This window comes from Muscardinus avellanarius (assembly GCF_963383645.1).
Source record: "Muscardinus avellanarius genome assembly, chromosome: X".
In the NCBI taxonomy this organism is placed as follows: domain Eukaryota; kingdom Metazoa; phylum Chordata; class Mammalia; order Rodentia; family Gliridae; genus Muscardinus; species Muscardinus avellanarius.
In genome coordinates this window covers 110,045,084-110,070,697 of record NC_137792.1, presented here as the reverse complement: position 1 = coordinate 110,070,697, position 25,614 = coordinate 110,045,084, and the positions used below count along the sequence as shown (strand labels likewise).

Below are 25,614 nucleotides of genomic sequence, written 5' to 3'. Positions count from 1 at the left end.
AATTGAACCCAGGGGTGTTCTACCTATAAGCTATACCCCATGCCTATTTTATTTTTTTATATTTTGAAACAGAGTCTCACTAAGTTGCTAAGAGCCTTGCAAAATTGCTAAGGCTGGCCTTGAACCTGTGACCCTCCTGTCTTAGCCTCCCAAGTACTGGGATTACAGGAGTGCATCACTGTGCATGGCTCGCCATGTCCTCTCTCTTGTACCTCCCCCAGCTCTGTGCATCCTTGTGAAGACCCCAAGTGTCTCCTCAGTCCTGTGACCCACAAAACCCCCTCTCCCTGGCAGCCCTCCCGGCTGCCCCTCTCACTATCTTTGCCTGGAGCTGTTGGCGAAGGCGCTGTCCCTGGGGCACTGCAGGTTGCTGTTGCCGGTACACAGAAGTCTTATAAGACGAAGGTTCTAGGCCCATGACACCGGTCATGGTTGTGGGAAGCACTCCAGGGTACGTTGGTCGGGTTGGCAGCTTCTGTACTGGTAACCGCATAGGGCGGTATGGGTCCACACGAGGGCCACCTGGGAAGGAGAGCAGACTGGCCTAGCTGGGTTCCTCATCCCTCCAGCTCAGAACCCTGGTCATCCCCAGGGCCCCAGAGGAGTGGTAGAGCTTTGTCTGGTCCTCACCTGCAGGCAGTGGTTGGTTCTGGGTGTACAGGCCTAGGGAGCCCTGCCTGTAGCTCAGGTGGGCTATGGAGCCAGGGTTGGCATGGTGCAGGAGGTCTGGAGGCACTGTCACAGCATAGGGGCCACTCCGACCCGGGCCCATGCCATAGTCCTGTAGGGGGGCAGAGGAGAAAGGTGAGTGGCCATAGCAGCGTGGGGGTGGGGGGATGGGATGAAGAGGAACTGTGTTGACATGGTTAATATTTAAATTACGTTCCTAATGGCACCCACTCCCCATTATCTCCTAGAAACCAGAAACTGTCTCTGATGTGCAAAGTCACAAAGGGGCCGGGGGAGACGCACGATGGGGGTAGCACTGGCCTCGGTCTTGGTGGCTGGCTGGCTACGTTTCTTGCCCTTGGTGGACTTCTTCTTGCGTTCCTCAGTACTGGGCGGAGCAGCCCCTGGTTTGTCAGTTTTGGGGGGCTCAGGAGCCTTTTTCTCGGGCTCTAGCAGGGTGGGGGCCGGTGGCTCCTCATCTTCTGGTGGTAGCGGCAGTGGCTCCAGGTAATAGGCACGGGGCCGGGGCCTCAGGTGGGTGTGGTAGAGCAGCAAACGCTGCTGTTCCTCGCCCCGGGCGACCCGCCTGTCCACCTGCACGGTTCCAAACCAGCCCCAGGAGAGTGGTGCCGATGGCTTCAACCCCTCGAAAAGATCCCAGGGCGAGATCTTCTGTTTGGTGGAAACCTGTAGACCCTGCTCCAGAAAATAAGAGATAGCTGTTATGACTAGAGAAAACAAAAGAAAGACCTTGAGAATTTGTAGAAATGGGGAAATGGGTAAAATAATCTGCTGGAAAGGTTTTTTTTTTTTTTTTTTTTTGCGATGAAACCCAGGGGCCTTTGACCTCCGAGCTACACCCCCTGCCCTATTTTTTATTCTTTATTTTGAAACCGGTCTCACTGAGTTGCACAGGGCCTCACTAAGTAGCTGAGGCTGGCCGCGAACCGTGATCCTCCAGGTCTCAGCCTCCCGAATGCTGGGATTACAAGCGTGCGCCACCACGCCCGGCTGGAATGTTTTTTTTTTTTTTAAAGGAAAAAGCTGGGTACAGTGGTATATACCAGTAACCCCAACTACTTGGTAGGCTAAGGCAGGAGGATTCAAAGTTGGAGGCCAGCCTGGGCAACTTAGCGAGAAACTGTCCACAAATAAAAAGTAAAAGGCTGTGTGGAGTGGTGCACGCTTGTAATCCCAGCACTTGGGAGGCTGAGACAGGAGGATCACAGTTTGCGGACAGCCTCAGCTACTTAGTGAGCCCCTTTGTAACTCAGTGAGACCCTGTTTCAAAATAAAGAATAAAAATAGGGCTGGGGGTGTAGCTCAGAGGTAGAATGCCTCTGGTTTTCATCCCCAGTACCACACAAATAAATAAGTAAACAAACAAACAAATAAATATAGTAAAAAGGGCTGGGAATGTAGTTCAATGGTAGAGTGCCCTGAGTTCAATTCCTAGTACTACACACACAAAAAGGAAAAAGGGGCCTCGGAATCGCAGTACTTGGAAGGCTGAGACAGAAGGATTGCAGCTTGGAAACCAGCCTCAGTAATGGAGCAAGACTCTCTGCAATCTAGATAGACCCGGTTTCAAAATAAAATATATAACTAAAAAGGGCTGGGGATGTTGCTCAGAGGTAGAACACGTCTGTACAGAAACAAATGAAAACTGTTAGAGTCAGATGGTTATAGGAGATGTTATAGTCAGATGTTATAGGAGAGATGGTGAGAGGAGGGAAGTCAGCCATGGGCACACAGGGACACACACGTGTGGAAGAGGGTGTCAGGAGGGGAGAGAGTACTGGGGGAGCGGGGAAGGTGGGACGGGGAACGCAGCAGCCAGAAGAGCAGGCATGCAACAGAGAAGGCAGAGGGCATGGGAGAAGCAGAAACAGAGCAGGAGACAGAGAAGAGGGTGAGGAGAGAGAGAAAGGCAGGCAGAGATGGACATTCCGAGGAAGACAGAGACAGGAAAGCAGAAAGAGGGAGACGGACAGATACAGACAGGCACTAAAGACAGATAGAGAAAGACAGAGGCAGAGACCAAAATAGAGGAGAGACCAACAGGCAGGGGGAGAGAGACAGAGGCAAAGAGAGTCAGGCAGAGACAAAAAGTGAGAGCGATGAAGAGACATGACGAGAACGTCTACAGGCCCGGGTCATACTTTGGGTTTTCAACCGGGCACCCTTTTCCCCTCTCACTGTCCACTATACACAGGCTCATGGTTACTCAACAAATTCTGCAAGTGACAGAGGGAAGAGAGAAAGCTGCAGAGCTGGGTGGGTGGCTGAAAGGCAGGGAGAAAAGATACAGGGCTATCACCAGACAGATGGGTGGGGCCAGAGAGGCAGGCGGGGCCAAGGGAAGGGGGCGGGATGCTGCAGAAGGGGTGATAGGTGAAAAGGTGGCTGATGGTGGCGGAAGAGACCAAGGAAAGCGGGTAGGATTCCAAAGAGGGGAGGTGAAATGGAAGGAAAGCTAAGTGATTCCCTGAAAATCCCGAGACGGCTTTGCAGGCAGAGCTGGTGGATTCCTGGACCTGGTGAGCATTGCTAGGGCTCTGAGGTTAAGTGCAGGGAAGGCTACTGCCCAAGGGGGCAAAGAGCCAGAGAGCGTGCAAGGCAGTGGAACATGCCTCCTTCTTGAAGATGGAATCAAAGCCAGCGATCTTGTTGCCCTTGGTGTCGATAAGGGAGCCCTGGGGCTCACACGTGATGACATCTCGAGTCTGCTTGGGAAGTGGCAGCAACTGGTAAACCTTTTCCAGACTGTCTGACTGGTGTTCCCCCAACTCTTTCTGTGGGCACAGAAAGATGGGGCAAGAGGTCAGAGGCACAGAAAACAAAGAAGAGAGCCAAACATGGTGGTGCACACCTGTGATTCCAGTACTTGGGAGGCTGAGACAGGATGATCTGAGGTTCGAGGCCAGCTTCGGCAACTTCAATGGAACCCTGTTTCAAAATAAAGAATAAGTCAGGCATGGTGGCGCACGCTTGTAATCTCCGCGCTTGGGAAGCAGAGACAGGAGGATCGCACAGGTTCGTAGTCAGCCTCGCGGGCTTAAGAGACCCTGTCTCCAAATAAATAATAATAATAATATATAAACGGTCTGGGAGTGTAGCCCGGAGGTAGAAGGGCTTCCAGGAACACCAGTACCACCAAAAGTAAAAAAATAAAAAATAAAATTTTTTTTTTTTTTTTTGGTGGTACTGGGGTTCCTGGAAGCCCTTCTACCTCCGGGCTACACTCCCAGACCTATTTTTTATACTTTTTTATTTGGAAACAGGGTCTCATAAGCCAGCGCGCGCGGCTAGCTTCGAACCTGCGCGATCCTCCTGTCTCTGCCTCCCAAGCGCGGGGATTACAAGTGTGCGCCACCACGCCCGGCAAAAAAATTTTTAAAAATGGGAAGGGGGCCACCAAAGCGTGTGCATGTATGTCAGTGTCAACATGAATTACATTATGATGTGAGATTATCGTGCACCAACAAAAGTACACATACACAAAAAACAAAATAAAAGTATCTAATTTGTGAATAAAAAAATAGAGCTTGGAGTATAGCTCAGAGGTAGAATGTTTCTGCGTTCAACCCTCAGTGTCAAAGAGAAAAAAGTTAACAAAAAAAGGGTTGGGAGTATACTCTGAGCTAGAACGTCCCAGGATTCAATCCCCAGAACCAGATAAATGGAAAAAGAGGGATGAGCAAGGTGTGGTGGCATACACCTGTAATTCTAATGCTTGGGAGGCTGAGACAGGAAGGTCACAGGTTCACGGCCACCTTCGGTAACTCAGTGAGGCCCTCCATAACTTAGTGAGACCTACAAAATTAAGAAAAATAATGATAAAGAGCCAGGTGTGGTGGCGCACACTTGTAATCCCAGTACTTTGGAGGCTGAGACAGGAGGACCGCGCAGGTTCGAAGCCAGCCTCAGTTACTTAGTGAGACCCTGTTTCCAAACAAAATAAAAAAATAGGTCTGGGAGTGTAGCCCAGAGGTAGAAGGCCCCTGGGTTTCATCCCCAGTACCATCAAATAATAATAATAATAATAATAATAATAATAATAATAATAATAGGGCTAGGGGTGTAGCTCAGAGGCAGAATGCCCCTGAGTTCCATCTTTAGTACTGCAAAAAAAGAAAAAGAAGAAGAAGAAAAAAGAGGGATGGGAAATCTCAGATTCATCCAGACCGTGGCATAAAGAAGACATTCAGAGCCGGGTACGGTGGCACATGCGAGGCTGAGACAGGAGGATCGCAAGCTGATGGTCAACCTTGGCTATTTAGTGAGGCCCTCTGCAACTTAGCGAGACCCTGTTTCAAAATATAAAAATATAGGGCTGGGGGTGTAGCTTGGGAGGTAGAATGCCGGAGTTCAATCCTCAGTACCATACACATACAAAAGACACTCAGTACATTCTCATTGCATGAACAACAATTAAAAAAAAATGGAAGCCAAACAAGGAAGGGTAGAGGGTTCTGGCCAGAACACAGAATCTGAGGCTGGGCAGCGAGCGCAAAGTCAGGGCCAAGGTCCCGCCACCCCACCCCTTGCCTGTGCATTCCCTCCTCACCCGCAGCTTCTTCACCAGGTTCATGTATGCACGCTTGTTCTCTTCCATGCTGCCTTGAGAGATGCTAGACATGTCTGCAGCCAGGGTTCCATTGATAAGCACGCTCAGCATGTCCAACACAGTAGTAAAGAGCTCACTGTGACGGGAAGCCAGGATAAAACCGACAAAAAAAAGAAAGAAAAATGGCTCAGTGAGGACACACATAGGGAGAGGTGTGCAAGGTGTTATCCAAGGGCACAGACTGTCGACAGGTGCAGAGCCACCGCGTCAGCCACGCCGATGGAAGTGGCTGGTGCAGCTGGCAGGAGGTAGGAGGCTCCTCCGGGGTCTGGAAGTACAGGGAGCGACGAGGAGACTCACTTGTTGGACTGCATGTCAACAGTGCCGCTGATGATGATTTCCAGGAGGAGCATGGCCCACTCTGTGGTCTGCTGGGTGCTGCGCTGCACCGTGTCAAACATGCCGCCCACCTGCCAGGGCCACAAACTGTCAGTCAGATGGCTCAGAGGCGACAACCAGAGTTGGTTTTTTTTAAAAATTTTTTTGTGGTACTGGGGATTGAACCCAGGGGCATTCTACCTCTGAGCTATACCCCCAGCCCTATTATTTAGTCTTTATTTTGAGGCAGGGTCTCACTAAGTTGAGGACGATCTCACTAAGTAGCTGAGGCTGGCCACAAACCTGGGATTGATCCTCCTGTCTCAGCCTCCTAAGTACTGGGATTATTAGCGTGTGCCACCACACCCGGCTGACAATCCGGATTTAAGGAGAGTTTAGTAGTTAGAAGTTTTGGGTAGAAGCTGGGACCCCTGTGGTCAGGTTCCGTTTATTTGTACGAATGATTTGTACATAATCTCATACATGATCTCAGGCCAGGGACTGAATTCTTTTTTGTTTTGTTTTGTTCTCTCTTTTTTTGTGTGGGTCTGGGGATGGAACCCAGGGGCATTTGACCTCCAAGCTACACCCCCAGGCCTATTTTTTATACTTTCTTTTGAAACAGGGTCTCACTGAGTTGCAAAGGGCCTCACTAAGTAGCTGAGGCTGTCTATGAACCGTGATCCTCCTGTCTCAACCTCCCGAAAGCCACCACGCCTGGCTGACTGAATTCTTGATAAAATGGTGGGAGTCAGACTAAATGCCAGGACTCCTTTCGACATTGTCCAATGGGTTTTTAGTATTTCTAGGGTCCAGCCAGAATCTAGGCTACTGAGGCAAAGTACCTGCAAGGATGTGGGGTATGTAGCCTATTGGCCCCTGGCCCCAGAGAGACACAGTCCCTTTAACCATGTATAGACCCTGCATCCTTTAGGAGAAGAGAGTTAACGATTGGAAAACCCAAAGAACTTGAAGTCTCCCGTTGTCGTCCTTGTTCCCCCCCAGGTTTTTATTTCATTTTGAGGCAGAGTCTCGCTATGCTGTCCAGGCTGGTCTCAAACTCGTGGACTCAAGCCTCCCAAATGTTGAGACTACAAGTGCGCACCACCGTGACTGGCTGGGCTGGGGCTTTTCCCTGCATTTCCAGTCCCACCCCCTTCCTTCTTCTCCCCAGCTCCCCCCTCACCAGGTTGAGCCGCAGTTTGAGAGCCTCATGCATTAGCTGCTTTGGTTTGCAATCATCTAAGTACTGGTCATCTCGCCAATTTTTCACAATCTAGGATAAAACAAGTTTAATTCCAATGTGCCCCATGTGTTTATCAAAAAATAATGATGGTTCCGAGTATACAAAGGTCTCTTGGGTGCATCCTTCCCTGCTCTCTGCCCACTCTGTGGCCCAGACACCTGTACCTGGTTCACCTGGTTGTAGAGGGAGGTAAGGAGTCCCTCCCGTTGTTCATCTTGCCCTTTCAGACATGTCAGCACCAGAGATAAGAAGGGCTGCTGGCTCAACAGGGACATGCTAGAGACAAAAAGGATAGCAAAGAGAAAAAGAGAGGAGAGGACAGGACAGACCATGGGCTGGGTGGGGATCAGGCAACGTTTAGCCTCATTCCTCTATATCCCACACTTTGTCCTCTCCAGACCTTGCTTCTTGCTCAGCCATGCCACCCTTGCCCCCAATCTGCCACTTCCCTGTGATGTTGATGCTCATTCTTCAGCCTCCATTTTGATTCTTCCCCGGGTCTTCCTTCTCCTTTCTACCCCTCAATCTTGACCGCCTTCTATTTTACCTCTTTTTCTGTGATACTGGGGATTGACCCAGGGAGGAGAGTCTTATCTTCAAGCTACACCCCCCGCCCTATTTTATTTTTTATTTTTATTTATTTATTTTGGTGGTACTGGGGGTGGAACCCAGGGGCTTTCTACCTCCGGGCTATACACCCAGACCTATTTTATACTTGGAAACAGGGTCCCACTAAGTTGCTGAGAGTCTCACTAAGTAGCTGAGGCTGGCTTCGAACCTGTGCGATCCTCCTGTCTCAGTCTCCCAAGCTCGGGGATTACAAGCATGAGCCACCACGCCCGGCATTATTTTTTATTTTGAAACATGGCCTCACTAAGTTCCCACACTGGCTTTGAATCTGTGTTCTTCCTGTTTCAGCCCCCCCAAGTACTGGGATTGCAGGTGTGTGCCCCCACACCCGCTCCCCTTTACCTCTTCTGCTTTTGTCGATCACGTTCTTTGCGGGAAGAGGAGCCCAGGTGCTGCCCCTTCTCCAATTCCTCCCCAGCAGCCTTTAATACATGCCCTTGGACTGAGGTGGGCAATTTGGCAATGAGGGGGGCCACCAGCCATACACCAGAGCGCTCTAGAGAGCTGGAGGACAAACAGAAGACAGAGGGTTACAGGGGAGCTGGGCTAAGTTGAACGATCCATCCTCTCTGTTCCCTGTCCACGGGCGGCATCTCTGAGTGGCAGGCATTATTCATGCTACCAGGAGAGAAACCTTTGAGGGGACAAGCCCTGCTGCGTTTCTACCCAACCTGAGCACGGGCTTGGTCTTGCTGCTGCTGGGCATGTTGTTCGCAGTGCTTCCAGAAGCTGACCCTGTCTCTGCTGACTGTTGGAAAACCTCGATTGTGGCCTTGGCGATGTTCTCCAAGAGGGAGTTCATCTCCTGTGGAGGGTAAAAGGCACCGGAGTGATAAAATTGGCAACTCTGGGCAAAGGAAGCCGGAAAGTAGGCGAGATGGGAAATGAAGGGGAAGGAGGACATCTGTGGGGGTTGTTGGGAAGATAGGGACACAACCCTGTTGGGTGTTGGGCCCTCCAGCGCCTCTGGATTCCTCCAGTCTCCCATCATCTTCTCCTTTGCTACCTCTTTACTTGCATCTGTGGCTACAGAAACAGGTTTCACTGCCACTGCTGCCAAACGTCCCTGCAGCTCAGAGCTCCAATACTCCCAACCCACTTCTCTTATCAGACGCGCCACACGTCTGCCATTTTCCCATCGCCTCTTATCTCTCTCAGTTCAAGAGCTTGAGGGTAGGGCCTAGCTTCTTTTGCGGCGGCTCACCTCCCTGACAGGGGGTGCTAGAAGTGGACGTGGGAAAGTAGTATCGGGCACAACTCACATTGTTAGGGGTCTGCTTGATCATGAGCTGCAGCTCCAAGGAGGACTGGCGCATGGTCCACTGGTCCAAATTCTGTGATAAACGCCGGGCACCCAAGCTAGTCATCATCATGTCAACCCCAGCAACCCACAATCCTTATCTTCCATAACCTCAAATCACAGATTCCCAGGGATCTAAAAGGGACCTCTATGCCCTTCTCTTCAGGAAAGACCACATACAGGCCTGTACCACCTTTAGGAGTACAGGTTTAATACTTGGAGACCGCAAACAACATGGGAGTCTCCCATGATCATCCCTGTTCTCCCCAGGTTTTTATTTCATTTTGAGGCAGGGCCTTGAAATGCTGCCCAGGCTGGTCTTAAACTCCTGGACTCAAGAGATATTTGAATAATCCCAAATGGTTAAAAATCTAGCCTATTTATTTTGGTAGTAGGGACTGAATCCAGGGGGAATTCCACCTCCTAGTGACAGGTCTAACCCTTTTATTTTTGAAATGGGGTTTGCGGCCGCGTGTGGTAGTGCACGCTTGTAATCCCAGTACTGGGGAGGCTGAGACAGGAAGATCACGCAGGTTCGAAGCCAGCCTCAGCTACTGAGTGAGGCTCTCAGCAACTTAGTGAGACCCTGTTTCCAAACAAAATATAAAATAGGTCTGGGAGTATAGCCCCGAGGTAGAAAGCCCCTGGGTTCCATCCCCAGTACCACAAAAAGGGGGTCTTGCTAAGTTGTTGAGAGACTGCTAAATTGCCGAGGCTGGCCTTGAATCTGCAGTACTCCTGTTGCAGCCTTACAAGTACTGGGATTACAGATGTGCACCACCGCGGTCGGCCTAGTTTTTATTTTGAAACAGGGCCTCAATAATTGCTAGGGCTGGCCTCAAACCTGATTCTCCTGTCTCAGCCTCCCAGGTATTAGGGTTACAGATGTAGCCCACCAAGCCCAATTCTGGCCTATTTTAAATGTGGCTCAGGAAAGATTTCATGTCTTTCCCTAGACGCCTACTGCAGAGTTTTAACCTCCCTTAGTATCAGAAAGTTCTGCTTAATGCTTAACCTTTCAATCCTTGAATTTAAAGTTGAAGCTTGCCTCTATCTTAGACCACCTGCTCAAAATCCCTGCCAGGACCTTTACAGGACAATTCTCAAAGTCCTATAGACTGGAATGCCACTGTTAGCTAATCTCCTTTCCACACTACCTCCTCTCATTACTTCACTTTTTCTCCGTGGCCTTATTTTTCTATACCCCAGCCACCTGGCTTTTTTTTTTTTTGTACGTGTATGTGGTGCTGATGATTGAACCCAAGGGCATTCTGCCTCTGAGATAGTTGTTTCGAAACAGGGTCTCACTAGGTTGTTGAGCTCCGTACATTGCTGAGGCTGTCCTTGACCCTGCAATCTTTCTGTATCAGCCTCTCAAGTACTGGGATAACAGGCATGCGCCACTATGTGCATAAATGTTAAATGTCTTTTTGTTTTTTGTTTTTTTGGTACTGGGGATTGAACCAAGGGTTACTCTGCCTCTGAGCTATACCCCCGGCCCTTTTACTACATTTTATTTTACTTTGGCACTGAGGATTAACTCCAGGGACATTCTAGCCCCGAGCTACACCCCCAACCCTATCTTCCTATCTTTATTTTTTTATTTTGAAACAGGGCTTCACTAAACTGCTGAGGGCCTCACTATGTTGCAAGGCTGGCCCTGAACCTGTGATCCTCCTGTCTCAGCTTCCCAAGTACTGGGATTACAAGCATGGACCAACATGCCTGGCTGTCACCTGAATGTTGAAATCACTGGAAAGGGAACAGGAATACATACCTAGGCTCACATACTGACTAAACTTACTGGCCTGTGACCCTGACGAAGTTACTTAATCTCTTCAAGCCTTAGATTCCTCACTGGCCAAACAAAGATTTTCATACCTCCTTTATAGGCTTGCTAAGATTAAGTGAGAAGTTATCTGCATAGTGCCTGGCTCAGTACCTGTACATAAGCACATGCTCAATAAGTCATTGCTGACACTGTACCATTACTGAGTCACAACCAAAGTGTCAAATACATAAAACCAAAGACCAGGCCTCCCACTGATGAGCTATATGCACCAAACAGCTGTTCACTCACCTCACAGTCTCACTCTGAGTCTGGACTGTAACGGATTCACTCATAAACCCATACTGGAGCTGTTTCTCTCACCCCCTTTCTTATCCTGTCTACTGAACTCCCTCTCTTTTCCTCTGTTCCTACCGTTTCTTCCCAGGTCAGGCCCTATGGTTTCCTCCAAGTCCCCCACTGCCTTGGCCCACCTGGAGAATACGCTTGATGCGCTGCCTCTGGGGGTTTTCCCCATCCTCATTGTCCAGCAGTCGATGTGGGTAGCAGATGAGCTGCATAAGGCGCTGGGCCTGGGCGCTACTCAACACTGGGTCCTGGAGGTCATTGCTGTCCTCGCACAGCGACTTAAGGCAACGCTCTCCTACCCATTCCTGAGGAAGCTGACAATCAGGGCACTGGGGGCAGCCAGTGAGGGGTCAGGAATAAGGGGGATGTGCCCGGTAGGTAAGGGACCTGATGTCCAGTAGGGAGGGGTGCGTTCGGGAGCTGGAAACAGGACTATATTATACAGAGGCATTTAGGAAGCAGGGGAGGAAGGTGAGACTGACCTGTTGGCAGATGCTGCGCAGCACGTACTTGGCATAGACATCCAGACTGGCTGTCTCCACAGAGATGCTGCGGCCACCCTGCCTCCGACCGCCATTGCCACCCCCTCCCTCCTCTTCTGGAAGTTCTTCTGTTCCTCCTGTTACCGTAAAGCCTGAACCCTTCAGTTCCGCATCCCCTGTGGTTCATGGGTGGGAGATAGGGAGGGCACGGTAACATCAGAACAGTGTGTGGACACCCACCCCAGGCTCACAGAGACAGAAACTCCCCAAATGTTATCCTATGGGGCAGAAAGACACTTTGCTTCCTCTTCTCCTCCCCAAAGGTCAGAGAGACCACCTTTGGGAGGGACAAAGACTGTCCTCTGTAGTTTAGCTGGCACTCTACCCTATACACACTTCTGGCACCACTCCCTTCCTACCCCCATACCAAGTACAAACACAGCCTTGAGAACAGCAAACACAGCTCCATCCACGATGCGGTTCTGGGAGGCAGCCAGCAGGTGGCGGTCACAGGAGGAGCGGATTCCCACAGTAGGCTTGTCTGGGGAGGCAGAAGTCAGGGGAAATGTGTGTAGAGACCATGTGGTGGGGGAAAACACTTATCTTCTCTCTCCTCTTCCTGTCTGTCTCTCTCTCTCTCTCTCTCTCTCTCTCTCTCTCTCTCTCTCTCTCTCTCTCTCTGTCCTGGGGATTAAACACAGGGGCATTCTACTTCTGAACTTTATATCCTTAGTTCTTTTAATTAATTTATTTATTAACGTATTTATTTGTGATGCTGGGGATTGAACACAGGGGCATTTTACCTCTATTTTTAATTTGGAAGCAGGGTCTTACTAAGTTGCAGAGGGCAAACCTGGGATCCCCCTGCCTCAGCTTCCCAAGTATTGGGATTATAGGCGTGCAGCACTATAGTTCCTACTGCTTCCTGGCTCTAATCAGGGTCACTTACTGCCATCAGACTGGCAAGGATTGAGTTGTGGTGTCTTGAAGAGGTGGAGGAGGATGCGGCAGGTAAGTCGGGCCCCCGGTTCCGAGTCCTGTTCACTACAAGCTAAAAGGAAGACAAAGCAGATTGGGAAAGGATGATGCGGAAATGGGGGTGGGGACAGGAGGGGGAAATAGGGGGGGAGGTAAGAGGAGAAAAAGCAAAGTAGTACTTGAAAGTTAGAGCAGAGATCTGTTAATCAGTTGTTAAAGGGGAAAAAACAATGGAAAGTCATCGGGGCAGGGATGCAGCTCAGTGGCAGAGTGCATGCTTAGCACACACGAGGCCCTGGGTTCCACCCCCAGCACTGCGTGCGAGCACATGCTCATGTGTGCATGTACATGCACATGTGCACACATACAGACACAAACGAAAAGGTCAGGCTGCAAATCATGAGTTGTTAGAAAGCAGGTCCCGTCCAGCCTGGGGTATACCGAAGCACTGGCCTTCTGCTGAGGGGTATACCGAAGCACTGGCCTTCTGGTGAGGGCCAGGGAGCCTCAGCAGGGTGCCCCACACTACACGCAAGAGGATGGCTATTGAACGTATATTGGGATGCGGGGCCCAGAATTCTAGGAGTTGTGGAGTGGTAGTTCACCAGCATTAAGGAGTGAAGGGATGGCAGCACAGCGAATCAGATCCTCTAGGAGCAAACACTGCCGAGCGATGAGGATGGCAACAAAAGTAGCCAGGGAGTCATGAAAAGACAGGTCACTGACCTACAGGAAAAGGCAGATGGACATGACGGCTCAGTGTGGAGAGGGGGGCGTCCAAATGGCATGTCCACTCTACAGAACTCCAACCCTCTATGACCTTGGTCATTACCATACCCCGACACTGCTAACTGCCCATTCCCCAACAAGACCCCACCGCAAGCCTCACATCTACATTGCAGAGGAGATCATTGAAACCACAAGTGCCATTGTTAGAGGAGCAGCACAAGGCCTTAAGTACTCCCAGCCACTCGGCACTCAGCGACTTGCAGTAGCCGGTCAGCTCTGCACACAGGATTGCGATGTCATTCACCCTAGGGAAAAGCACAAATGCCCTCAGGAAAGGCCTTGCCCGCAGAACCTCACACTCGTCCACTTTTCATCTCTGCCCCCGAGTGATGAAGGGGGTGGTACCTCCCGGGTATGTCACCCCTCCCAACGTCAGGCGGGGGCAGTGATGCCCCTTCCTCACTCAGCACGCCCCATACCTATCGGGATCATGATGCCCCACACAGACGTGCATAAGGGCATTGCAGACAAAGCTGTAGCGGTTAGCAGGGTTCTCACTAAGACTCTTGCCTAGCCCCGTGTAGGTGAAGGTGTGAGCGGCAGGGTTCTCCAGGGTGTCAATCATGAACTCGGGTGCCCAGCGCATGTTGGACTCCGATGGCTCCACGTTACAGTAGATGGTGTTCTTCACCTTTGAGCAGAAGTCGCTGCAGGGGTGGGTGAGAGGAGATAGGGGTGCTGAAGAAAGTCTGGTGAGGCACAGGGAGGGGCTGGCAAAAGGGAGATTAGAAATACAAAGGAATGAAGAATGAGGGGTCTTGGGTCAAGAAAAGGGAGTAAATGGGTACAGAAGACTTGGGCCAAAAAGGAACCGTGTGAGAATAAGGAGCAGAAGACTTTGGGGGCATGGAGGAAGAAGGTCCACTCATGTGACAATACATGAAGGACATGGTCCATTAAGTGAGCCTGTGCAGACAGCAGGGCCCTGGGTGGGTGGTAATGGGAAGGAGATGGAACCAGGTCCCACTCTCCGCCCCTTGCCTCCCACCTCTCTTACCTGAAGAGCTCCCCAAATTTGCTCTTTAAATGGCTACAGGAGGTGTACAGATCATAGAGATAAGCAAGGATACAGCGTTCTGCAGAGGAGCCATCTGACCGGTTCATCCCATGCTTCACTACACCACACAGCCTGTCACAAGAGGCAGAGATGGGATGATCAGCAGGTGGTGTACAGAGCCTGAGGCACAAAGGCCCCTTCAAGCTGATCTGATCCTCCTTATGACATTATTCCTTCCCCACCTGCATGACAGGCACCTCCCCAAGGCCATGAGCTCACGCATTCTTTACAGGCCACGTCTACCACTGGCATGTGCCGGAGCGCCGCGTACTTCCAATCCTACTTACCCCTCGAAGACCTGGGCCATCTGGTCCTGGTTGAGGATGAGGCAGGCGTGGTAGTGCCTCAGGACAGCCACGATACACAGGCACAGGCTGGTAGTATAGCTGCCCACCAGATCGGAGGATTTGAGGAGCAGTTCAGCCTCAACCACGCTGAGTTCATTCAGCAGCTAGCAGAGTGAATGAGGGCGAAAATTGAGAAGTGGTCCCTAGTGTGAGACACAACCCTGCTCCCTGGGCAGAGTCTGCGAGGCCAGGCCTGAGCCCCTTCCTGCTGGGGCTGCCTCAGCCAAGAAGGGCCCCATTCCCACGTGCCACACTGTCCGCTACTCTATGAATGGCGCCTCTAAGCGATCTTCAGGACACACCTCTGCAAACTCCATGGTGGGAGGACGTGCTGTGCCCAGTGCTCCATTCTACCTCTGGGGCCTCCCTAGGGAGTGCGTACATCTCTATTCCTGTGGTCTTGGCTCACGTTCCACTCCCCTGTGCTAGCGTCTCTGCCCCTCCAGATGGCCTGGAGAGCCAGCTGGAGCCTCTGCCCTGTCCTCATGACCCTGCAGAGCATGGACTCCGTCCACCACCCTTCTCTCCCCCAACTTCCCCACCTGGATGGCAAAGTCGATGAGGCCACTGATGCTGAGTGAATATTCCATGAGGTCGAAGATGAACTGCACATGCTGCACCAGAGGCAAGTGGTACGACATGCCAAGGGCAAAGCTTGTGATCTGCTCCAGAACGTTTCGGGAGACCTGATAAGGGCAGTGGGAGTGAGAAGCGAGAAGAGGGAGGAAAGAAGAACCAGGGATGCAGGAAAGGATGATGGCAGAAGGGGATGAGACCAGCTGGCGTAGCCCGCCTGGGGGGGGTAAAGAGGGGCAGGAATACAGGACCTGAGGCCAGAATGTGGGAAGGGGGCTGGGCTTAGGCCCACACCTGAGCTGTGACCTGGTGTTGGTCGTAATGTGAAAGATGCTGGAACTTAGCAAAGATATCTTCAGCAGTGGGGAAGGCTTCAGGCCGGTTGCGGCGCCGCTTCTGCCCATCCTCCCCACCTGAGGGGACAGTGGAAAGGGATAAGCCGAGACACAGGAGATAAATGGTTGACCAGGGGAGGGGATTGGGGCATGGAGAGAAGGGACTACGAGAGGGAGGGAGGGGAAGGGCTGGGGGAGGGGAAAGGGAAGGGATGGGCAGGGGCAGTGGACCAATGGTTTAAAGGACCACAGACTATGTGGACCTTAGAGGATTACATACAGGGAGGTGCTAGGGTTGGGAGGGGAAGGGGAGACACGGCAGTATGGGGCTTACTGTGAGGTACCTAAGAATGTCAGGTCTCCAGGATTCAGAGGCACAATAGGAGCAAGCTGGTCTGCAGAGGGGGGGAATGAGGGGGAAGTTTCAAAAGGACTAGAGCTCTCAGAGACTCCAAGAGACAGGACATGAGGACACCACTGGGGGGTTCCCTATGCTGGGCATGGGAAGACTGACTAGGGCATTCTTTTGCGGGGGGGCAACTGATTAAGGAGCCTCAGACCCACCAGTTTCCGCTGTCCCCTTGCGGTTCAGAACCTTCAGGATATCCTTGGTGATTTTCTTGATGGCGTGGCGGGCATCATCTCGCTGCTTTCCCACCCCAAACAGTACCACCAACCGCTGGTTGCACTCGTGGCTGCAAGACTCCTCCTGCACCCCGGGCAGCACTTTCAGACTCTGGCACAGGTCTCCCCCCCTCTTTTTTGGGGGGAGGAGAGTACTGGGGATTGAACCCAAAAGCATTCTACCTCTATGCTCCACCCTTAGCCCTTTTATAATTTTTTATTTTGAAAAAGGGTCTTGCTAAGTTGCTGAGGATAGCCTTGAGCCTGCGCCCCTCCACTCTCAGCCTCCCAAGTACTGTACTACAGGTGTGCGCCACCACACTCCAGGCTACCCTTCTTCCCTCCTCTTAGCACCATGTTCCATAGCCCCGGGCACTCCCATGCTGGAGCCCCTTTCCAGCACGCTCAGGAACAGCTGCAACCCTCCAACAAACTCCTCTGGCAGAAATCCAGGCTCAAAACAGCTCACTCCAAGGTGTTATGGGACAGTACCTGGGGGATCGGGAAGTGTGTGGCATATTGCACATGTCGCGGCTGGTCATAAAGAACCCCAAGGGTGCCTTCGATCTTCTCCTTGGGTGGGGGCTTCACCTCCTTCTCGACATCTGGCTTCTCAGGGGATGGGCTGCCTTTCCCCTCACAGGGCATAGTAGGGGAGAACAACTAATAAAGGCAAAAGTGGAGCAGTTAGAGAAAGAAAAGGGGGTAAGGGAGCTTGAAGAAATTATAACAGAGGCATAACGGGAGGAGCAGAGGAGCTGGATTCTTCCACGCTTAGGATCTCACTTACTGAGAAGTCAGGCTTCTCCATGTCCTCAAAAAGCACGCTGGAACTAGGATCAATGTCCATAGACTCCGACAGTCCTGGATCCTGAGGGAACAGAACATAAGCACAGCTGCTTTAACCCTAGGGAGATGCTCTCTACCATCTAAAAACATTCACAGGAAAACTGGAGAGAGGAGACCATATTGGAGAAAGCACAAGTTCTGGATTCAAGCCTTGTCCAGTCACTAGACTATTATGGGCCCCGATCTCCATTGGCTTGTCATTCTCATTCGTCTGTCCATCCATCTATCCATCCATCCATCTGTCCGTCCATCTGTCCGTCCCTCCCTCTGTCCATCCATTGGTACTGGGGACTGACCCTAGGTGTGTTCTACCTCTGAGTTACACCCCCAGCCCTTTTTTATTATGAAACGGGGTTTCACTAAATTGCTGAGGTCCTTGCCAAGTTGCTGAGGCTAGCCTCAGACCTGTGATCGTCCTCCCTCAGCCTCCCAAGTACTGGTGTTATAGGCATGTACCACCGTGCCTATAACACTGTGCTTCCATTAGTGTGTGTGTGTGTGTGTGTGTGTTGCTAGAGATAGAACTCAAAGGTATTCTACCACTGAGCAATACCCCAGCCCTATTTTATGTTTTACTTGGCAACAGGGTCTCGCTAAGTTGCTGAGGCTGACTTTGAACTTGCAATCCTGCTGTCTTAGCCTTCCAGGTGGGATTATAGGCGTGTGTCACCATGCCTGGCTTCCATTAGCTTTAAATGTGAGATAAAAGCCGGGCATGGTGGTGCGCGCTTGTAATCCCAGCATTCGGGAGGCTGAGACCCAGAGGATCGCGGTTCACGGACAGCCTCAGCTACTTAGTGAGGCCCTCTGCAACTCAGTGCGACCCGGTTTCAAAATAAAGAATAAAAAATAGGGCAGGAGCCGGGCGTGGTGGCGCACGCTTGTAATCCCTGTGCTTGGGAGGCTGAGACAGGAGGCTCGCACGAGTTCGAAGCCAGCCTCAGCTACTTAGTGAGGCTTTCAGCAACTTAGTGAGACCCTGTTTCCAAATAGAATATAAAAAAGGTCTGGGAGTATAGCCTAGAGGTAGAAAGCCTCTGGGTTCCACCCCTAGTACCACAAAAAAATAAATAGGGCAGGGGGTGTAGCTCGGAGGTAGAATGCCCCTGGGTTCCATCCCCAGTCCTGAAAAAAAATAAATGTGAGATAAAACTGCACATGATAGTACAGACTTGTAATCCCAGTACTTGGGAGGCTGTGACAGGATTCACAGGTTCGTGGCCAGCCTCAGCTATTTAGTGAGGCCTCCCCAACTCAGTGAGACCCTGTTTCAAAATAAAGAATAAAAAACACGACTTGGGATGTAGCTCAGAGGTAAAAGGATCCTGGGTTCAATCCCCAGTACTACAAAAAAGAAAACAGGTCTGGAAGTATAGCTTGGAGGTAGAGTACCCCTGGATTTAATCCCAGTACCACAATATATAAATAAAATAAAATAAATGGGAGATAAGTGTACTTCCCAGGGCTTTGGTGAAGATCAAATGAAAAAAGTAACACGAGAGTGCTTTGGGAACCGCAAAGTGCTAAGGAGATACCACCCTTCTTGGACAAAATGGATTCTTGGGCTCTGGGAGGTGGGCAGATGGGACGAGGGCAAGGATTGGCCACTCACCTCCAGCTTGCTACTGCTGCTGCCTTCAGCCTCCTTGCGCTCTGGGTCATCCGCCGGGTCATCAAAGGGAGAGGGAGGCCGGGGACCAGGGGCACCAAAGGCAAGGTCCCCTCGAGAGATGAGTGTGCAAGTGTACATGTTGTGTGAGAAAACATCGTGCCGAATCAGTTCACAGAACAGCAGTACCAAGTTAAAGAATTCCACCCGCTCACTCTCACTTCGGGGATCCGCTGGAAGGAGGGAATGAGAAATGGGTTAGTAGGGCACAAAAGAGGGGGGCAGAAAGAGAGAGACACACAAACACCCACGAGGGCAAAGATATGAAGAACTCCTCCCCTCCAAAAAAATTCCGCAATCCGTTGAGGGACATAAAGTATTATTTCTAAAAGTCATTCTGCATATAGCACAAGACAGAAATACAGACAAAAGGCTCCTAATTATTCTTTCTAGTGACCGTGGCAGGTAACCGAGTCTAGGCAGAGTAATCAGAAGGCAGCAGGGATCCATACTCAGCATGGGAGCCTGTGTATCCAGAAACTGCAGGAGGACATCCTGGAAAATGGGAGCACTGGGAGCAGAAAGGGAGCCAGAGGCGATGGAACCCTTCTCATCTGCTGCTTCAGATTCTCCACAACGCTGCGAGATAAGAGAACAAACTGAGGACTGACTTTTCTCTGCCTCCTCTCTCCTCCCCTGCCTTCATAACCCAGAACGAATTCAGGGGTTGCCTCCACGGCACTTTCCCCTTTCACTCCCCCCACCTCCGTCTTCCTTGCCACCTCCCAAATCAGCCTTGATCTCTTCTCTCACCAGATATCAACCTGCTCCTCTCGGCTTGCGCTCATGTCCTTAATGTGCCCTGTAGGTTCTCTACCACTTCTCTACTCAGCCTTCTGCACTGGTCCCGGCAACACCTCATTTCCTCTGGGGTCTCCGACCCTAGTTTGATTCCTTCCCATTGGCCAATTCCCCTCTCTCTGCCCCCTAACCTCTGCTTCGATCTCTGCCTGTCTCTTCTCCAGGAGCTTAGCGACCACCATAGCACGATGCCGACCAGAACGCTTGCAGCTGACGGCCCATTCGCATAGTAACGACACCACAGCATCATCATCAGATGAAATCTGAAATCAAAGGAAGGCAGGGCTGACAACGGTAGGGTTGAAGGCAAAGAACTGAGTTCAGACTTTTTTATACCGTCTTCATTAGTACTGGGATTGAACCCAGGGGTCTTCTACCTCTAAGCTATACCCCCAGCTCCCCTCTTTTTTGTGATACTAGGGATTGAAGCCAGGGGTATTCTACCTCCAAGCTATTCCCCCAACCCCATTTAAATGTTTTCTGTAGTACAGGGGATTGAAACCAGAGGCGTTCTACCTTCGATCTATACCCCAGCCCAATTTTCTAATTTTATTTTTTATTTTGGAAACAGTCCCGCTAGACTGATGAGAGTCCTGCTGCTTGCTGAGGCTGTCCTTGAAACTGCGATCCTCCTGTCTAAGCCTCCCAAATACTGGGATTACAAGCACATGCCACCATGCCCAGCTCCCAACCCCATTTTATTTTTTTATTCTTAAACAGGGTCTAAGTTGTGGGGGCTTTACTAAGTAGCAGAGGGTTTCACTAAGTAGCTGAGGCTGGCTGCAAACCTGTAATCCTCCCGTCCCAGGCTCTCAAGTACAGGAATCACAAGCATGCACCACCATACCTAGCTCTCCCAGCCTTTTTTAATTTTGTGTTGAACAGGGTCTCACTAAATGGCTGAGGGTCTCGCTAGGTTGCTGAGGCCTTGAACCTGCGATACTCTTATTTCAGCCACAAACATCCTAGGACTTCAGGCATGCAGCAACGCGTCTGGCTCCTGCTCATTCTTTCTGCTCCCCTTCTTGCTCACCTCATGTCCATCCTTGCTAGGCCCCAGTCCAAAGATTCGGTTACAAAGGGAGTCAAGGGAGTTGCTGAAGTCAGAGCGCTCAAAGCTGTGGCTGTCCAGCACTTCCAAAGTATGGAGCACTCGTCCGATGGTGAAGCCTAAGGAGGGCAAGCAGCAACGGGGACTAATGAGAGGTCCGATGCGTTCCAACTCGCACATCCCTGCGTCCTGACCACCCCATCCCTTCCCCTAACAGACTCCCCGCTATCTGGCCTCTGACACCCACCTGCCGTGGCTTCCTGGCACTTATCAAAAGACCAGCGAACCTCAACTGCCTGTCCTCGCTCCTTGATCTGCTGCTCAATCTCCCGCAACTTTGCACGAACCTGTGATATCGAAAAGGAAGGCTTTAAGGATACGCTCAAAGCACAGTGGCAAACTCCAGATCAGAATTTCTAGAAGAGTATTTTAGACGCCTATGCCATCTGGGAATAGCAGGCTAGTGACGAGACTTACCTGCTGAGTGAAGGCACTATTGCCTTCTGGCATGGGCAGGTTGGAAGGGGCAATAGGCAGGTGGTCAAGTGGTGAGCCTGTCTTAATTCGGCTATCGGTCAGCGAGTAGTGCCAAACCAGGGCACTAGGGCAACACAGGAGGATCGTCTGCAAGGCAGAAACAGCTAAGTCAAACTCAGCATGGCTACCTCTCTGGAAGCCCATCATAAGACCCAACCCTTGGGTTTCAACAGATTCAACTTGACTCTGACTGAGTCCCTGAGGCCAGCACCAATCCAACCCCAATCCCCTACCTCCACCCACTTTCCAGAAAGGCTTCTTAGCCCCGAGAAAGTGGAGCCACAATCCCTAAAAGAGAACCAACACCCCATTCCCGAGAAGCAACAATCTCTGAGCAAGAACTCCGTGTCTATTCCCATCTCCAATTTAGAATAACCCCCATTTTCTAGGATGCGAACCCAGTTCTTCTCAAGCCATCTTTTACTACTTCTTTGGGCCTACTTCGTACCTACCTGTAGGATACAGCTGAGGCCAAAAACCAGGGGCCGGTGCTGAGGGCACATAAGCAGGTCACTAAAGGGAGTTGAGGGTGTGCTGCTAGTTGGGGGCTGAGGCGCAGGGGTGGTGGGCAGTGTGCTTGTTGACTGAGCAGATATAACATGGGCTGAATGGCTGCTCACGCCATCCAGCTGCAGAGCCAGTCTCCGGGTACAGAAGTAGGCGAGGCGGCGGGACAGGTATGCGGACTGAACGAATTCCCCAGAGTACTGTGAAGAGAGGACCATCAGAATCCCTGTTCTCTCCAAGTGACACTACTGTAATGTCTTAGTCTTCCCCAGATTCTCCCTAGACATCCCACCACCAGACCCTGGGCCTTACTCGAAGCAGCAGGGGCAGCAGCAGTTTAAGTAATTCATCCTCTCCAGGGCGGATTTTCTCAAAGCATTCAAGCACCCAGGTCAGGAACTCATGTCTGTCCAGCATTCCATCCTATGGGTACCAGGGGTGGGAAGAGCATTAGTTCAGCCCAGGGACTAGTAGACACGAAGCAGATGACGTTAATATAAGCATGAAGAGAACCACAACGGGGCAAGATGGAGGGCAGTCTCTGTTCTGTAGTGGCAGAGATGCAAGGTCAGGCTCATCCAACTCCCCATACAACATACCCCCTTTCCTACCTGAAACATGAACATGGCCAGCTTCTCGTTGTAGTCCCACTGCCTGATTGCCACCTCTACATCATGGGGCAAGGGCCCTATCGTGGAGCCACAGCCCCCACTTCCTGCAGGCCCAGGCCGGTAGTATTCAGCCATCTTTTGTAGCTGCTCCCATAAATACTTGGTGATGATCTGAGTCCACTCTAATGGAAAGATGGCAAAGAGATTACCTGACACTATCCTTCTGCTTAGAATACCTTCTGTTCCCTACCTTCACCCTCAATCACCACAGTTCTAAATTCTATTTATCCTCTTCACCTCTAATAAAATGTCACCTTCCAAAAGCTTTCTCAGGTATCCCCGAGAGAAAGTAATCTTTTTATCAACTGAAATCTCAAAAAACCTTCTGTTTCCTCTTCTGATATCTAACACTTCCTATAGTTAGGCTATGGGACATATGTCTTAGCATCCCTACAAGGTTATAAGCATTCTTTTTTTTTTTTTTTGGTGGTACTGGGGTGGAACCCAGGGGCTTTCTGCCACCAGGCTATACTCCAGACCTATTTTCTATTTTATTTGGAAACAGGGTCTCATTAAGTTGCTGGGAGCCTCACTAAGTAGCTGAGGCTGGCTTCGAACCCGTGCGATCCTCCTGTCTCAGCCTCCCAAGCGCGGGGATTACAAGTGTGGTTATAAGCATTCTAAGGGCAGAGATTATAGGAACACAATAATCAATTTACTCAATGTTTATCAACTGAGTGAATACAAGATACAAGCAAAAGCAGTATATATATATATATATATATATATATATATATATATATATATATATATATATATGCAGCAGCACTGAAGGTTGAACCCATACAGGGATGCTATACCATTAGGCCACATCTCCGCTGTTTTTTGTTTTATTTTGTGTGTGTGTGTGTGTGTGTGTGTGTGTGTGTGGTACTAGGGATGGAACCCAGGGGCATTCTACCTCCGAGATACACCCATAGCCCTATTTTTTTATTCTTTATTTTGAAACAGGGTCTCACTGAGTTGCAGAGGGCCTCATTAAATAGCTGAGGCTGTCCTCAAACCCGGATCCTCCCGTCTCAGCCTCCTGAATGCTGGGATTACAAGCGTGCGCCACCACGCCCGGCTTTTATATTTTATTTTGAGACAGGGTTGCTTGCTACATTGCCAAGGCTGGCTTAAACTTGTGATCCTTCCGCCTTAGCCCCTTGAGTAGCTGGGATTAGAGAGGTGTGCACCACCACATGCAGTCGGAAGCAAGAAATATATACTAGGAAGGAGAAGCATTTCAAAAGTTCACCCCCTGAAGCCATCACTGGTACACCTGGTATTCGCAGTTACTTACCCATGAAGGGGTCAATGACATATCTCTTCTTGACCTTGGTCTCACTGATTGCTGCATAGTAGGCACAGGTCATCTTAATGAGCCAGGCAGCTCGCATCACAGGCACCGTGTACTTAGCTAAGTACCCAAACACTTCTTCTTTCTTACTGAAAATGGGGACCTGGATGAACACCGCAAATTGTGAGCTTTCTATTACCCAATGAGCTGCCACCCATATAACTTAATTTAGGAATAGGAGGGTACTTGGTCTCCAGACCCCCCCTCTCGTAGTGTGAAGAACAGAAAATAGTACCTCACCTTTTTGGCTAGTTGTGTGAGTGGTTTGGTGCCAGCTAGGTCAGTGAACCAGGTACTAATGGCGCTCTGGGATCGTGCAGTCACCAGCCAGAAGTTGTCCTTCTGGTTCACCTGGGGCTTCCTGCGACCAGTGTCTGGGAAGGTGTTACAGCGTAATTTCTCTGCAATAATGCTGCTGAAGTTGGAACTGATCTGAAGGAGGAAAACTACGCCTCAGAGTGGGAAGAAAGGGAGACAGGTGGTCCTGTCTTTGATGGGAAACTGCCAGCCTGGTAGCAATGGATTATGAAGGCACACTCAGCCTCTTACATGGTCCCTCTACCTCTTCCCAACCCAGGGCCTTTGCTCCTAAAATTCTCCCATCTTATTCCTTCAGCCTGGCAGGGTTGTCTCACCTTGGCAGGATTAAAGTTGACGTTCTTGGCACTGCCATGTTCATCCCCAGAGACAGCAGGCTGGTTATTGAAGCCTTGTTTTACATTCAAGGCCGTCAGTTCATCCTGAGGCAGGAAAATGGCATTTTAGTTCCTCCCTCCTTGGGAGAAGGTTGTGGGAGAGGAGGGCAGAAGAGAAGGGAGCAAAGGGAAAAGGGAGGAGGATTATGAGTTGAACAGATGATGATGATAATAATGGTGGTGATTATTAATATTTTGTTGCACTGGGGCTTGAACCCAGGGGCATTTTACCTCCGAGCTACATCCCCGGCCCTATTTTATTTTTAATTGGAAACAGGGTCTCGCTAGGTTAATGAGTCTCACTACTTGCTGAGGCTGTCCTCGAACCTGCCATCCTCCTGTCTCCGCCTCCCAAGTACTGGGATTACAAGCGCGAGCCAACATGCCCGGCGAACAGATCCTTATTTAAGGCTAGGCCCTTCTATTCGTTTGGACCCCACCCTCACCCCCACAGTCGCTAAGACTCCCAGCCACCCAGAGCTCCCTGAACATCACTCTTCCCTGACAGCAGCTTCACCAAGCTGCCTCAGACAACTTTCTGAGACGTGTGTGTGTGTAGGGGGGCCCGACTCCGACGTGGCCTTCCTCATTCCTGTCCACGCCTCGGCCACCCCTCCCCCCGGGCGCACCGGTCCCCGAGGTCCGCCACCGGCCCACTTTACTCTTCCCCCTCTCGGGACTTTTGCACCCGCGGAATCGCTCCGCCCCCCCTTCCCGAAACTGTCAAAGCCTCTTCTTAAGCTAATCACCTGCCAGCCCCCCCCCCCCCTCAGGAGCCCAGATTTTTTAACGCACCTCCTTCTGTTTGGGATCTTGAGGGTACACATCGGGAGGCCCCAGCCGCGGCCGCTTCAGGGGCCGGTGTTCGTAGCTCAAGATCCCGAAGGCCGCCATTTTGCCCAGCCCGTAGCGCCGGCAGCGCCTGCAGGGCCAGGCTGGGGGGGAGGAGGGAGGGAGGGAGCCGAGAGAGGGGGCGGCGGTGGGGAGGACGGCGGCCGAGAGACAACAAGGGAGAAGGGTAGAAACTTTCGATGTTTGCCGGAAAGTACCGAGGAGAGCCGAGGGACGCCGGCAACGGACGGACAAAGCCGACCGCGGAGGGGCGGGGCCTGGCCGGCGAGGGGCGGAGCTTCGCGCGCTGGGAGCCTCGGAGGCGGAAAGCCAATTCCACTCGGAGGAACTGCGAAGCCTCGGCGAGCCCAGCCCCAGGCTAGAGGCCCGACCTGTAAAGGGGAGGCCGCGTTGCTTTGGTTAGGAACTCTCCCCTTTACGAACCACTTTCTCTTTTGGTTCCTTACCACAGGATAATGCGAATGCTAATGCCTCAAAGGACTGCTGAGAGGATTAGCAACTATTATATGCACAAGAAAACGC

General features: G+C 51.1%; 1 protein-coding gene across 2 annotated transcripts in view; it reads right to left on the bottom strand.

Moving 5' to 3' along the window:
• The window catches only part of MED12 (mediator complex subunit 12), a gene marked incomplete at both ends in the record, with an annotated part of 31,030 nt that extends 5,896 nt beyond the window's left edge, over positions 1–25,134 (bottom strand). Inside the window, 39 exons of one of the 2 annotated variants that reach the window (XM_080718427.1) lie at positions 317–522; positions 631–781; positions 991–1,365; positions 3,303–3,464; positions 5,240–5,375; positions 5,600–5,709; positions 6,804–6,893; positions 7,028–7,139; positions 7,836–7,997; positions 8,165–8,298; positions 8,756–8,827; positions 11,056–11,235; positions 11,413–11,588; positions 11,840–11,953; positions 12,362–12,463; positions 12,996–13,116; positions 13,280–13,424; positions 13,599–13,826; positions 14,177–14,308; positions 14,524–14,687; positions 15,126–15,269; positions 15,454–15,572; positions 15,839–15,889; positions 16,059–16,203; positions 16,611–16,781; positions 16,909–16,989; positions 18,580–18,809; positions 19,089–19,215; positions 19,569–19,700; positions 20,471–20,607; positions 20,736–20,835; positions 20,966–21,112; positions 21,478–21,732; positions 21,845–21,955; positions 22,144–22,325; positions 23,489–23,648; positions 23,786–23,977; positions 24,181–24,285; positions 25,036–25,134. In XM_080718427.1, coding sequence (XP_080574553.1) covers positions 317–522; positions 631–781; positions 991–1,365; positions 3,303–3,464; positions 5,240–5,375; positions 5,600–5,709; positions 6,804–6,893; positions 7,028–7,139; positions 7,836–7,997; positions 8,165–8,298; positions 8,756–8,827; positions 11,056–11,235; positions 11,413–11,588; positions 11,840–11,953; positions 12,362–12,463; positions 12,996–13,116; positions 13,280–13,424; positions 13,599–13,826; positions 14,177–14,308; positions 14,524–14,687; positions 15,126–15,269; positions 15,454–15,572; positions 15,839–15,889; positions 16,059–16,203; positions 16,611–16,781; positions 16,909–16,989; positions 18,580–18,809; positions 19,089–19,215; positions 19,569–19,700; positions 20,471–20,607; positions 20,736–20,835; positions 20,966–21,112; positions 21,478–21,732; positions 21,845–21,955; positions 22,144–22,325; positions 23,489–23,648; positions 23,786–23,977; positions 24,181–24,285; positions 25,036–25,134 — 5,760 coding nt within the window. The remainder of the gene's footprint in view (positions 1–316; positions 523–630; positions 782–990; positions 1,366–3,302; positions 3,465–5,239; positions 5,376–5,599; positions 5,710–6,803; positions 6,894–7,027; positions 7,140–7,835; positions 7,998–8,164; positions 8,299–8,755; positions 8,828–11,055; positions 11,236–11,412; positions 11,589–11,839; positions 11,954–12,361; positions 12,464–12,995; positions 13,117–13,279; positions 13,425–13,598; positions 13,827–14,176; positions 14,309–14,523; positions 14,688–15,125; positions 15,270–15,453; positions 15,573–15,838; positions 15,890–16,058; positions 16,204–16,610; positions 16,782–16,908; positions 16,990–18,579; positions 18,810–19,088; positions 19,216–19,568; positions 19,701–20,470; positions 20,608–20,735; positions 20,836–20,965; positions 21,113–21,477; positions 21,733–21,844; positions 21,956–22,143; positions 22,326–23,488; positions 23,649–23,785; positions 23,978–24,180; positions 24,286–25,035) is intronic. The other variant, XM_080718428.1, reaches the window with a different exon arrangement.
• Positions 25,135–25,614: the final 480 nt, after the last annotated feature.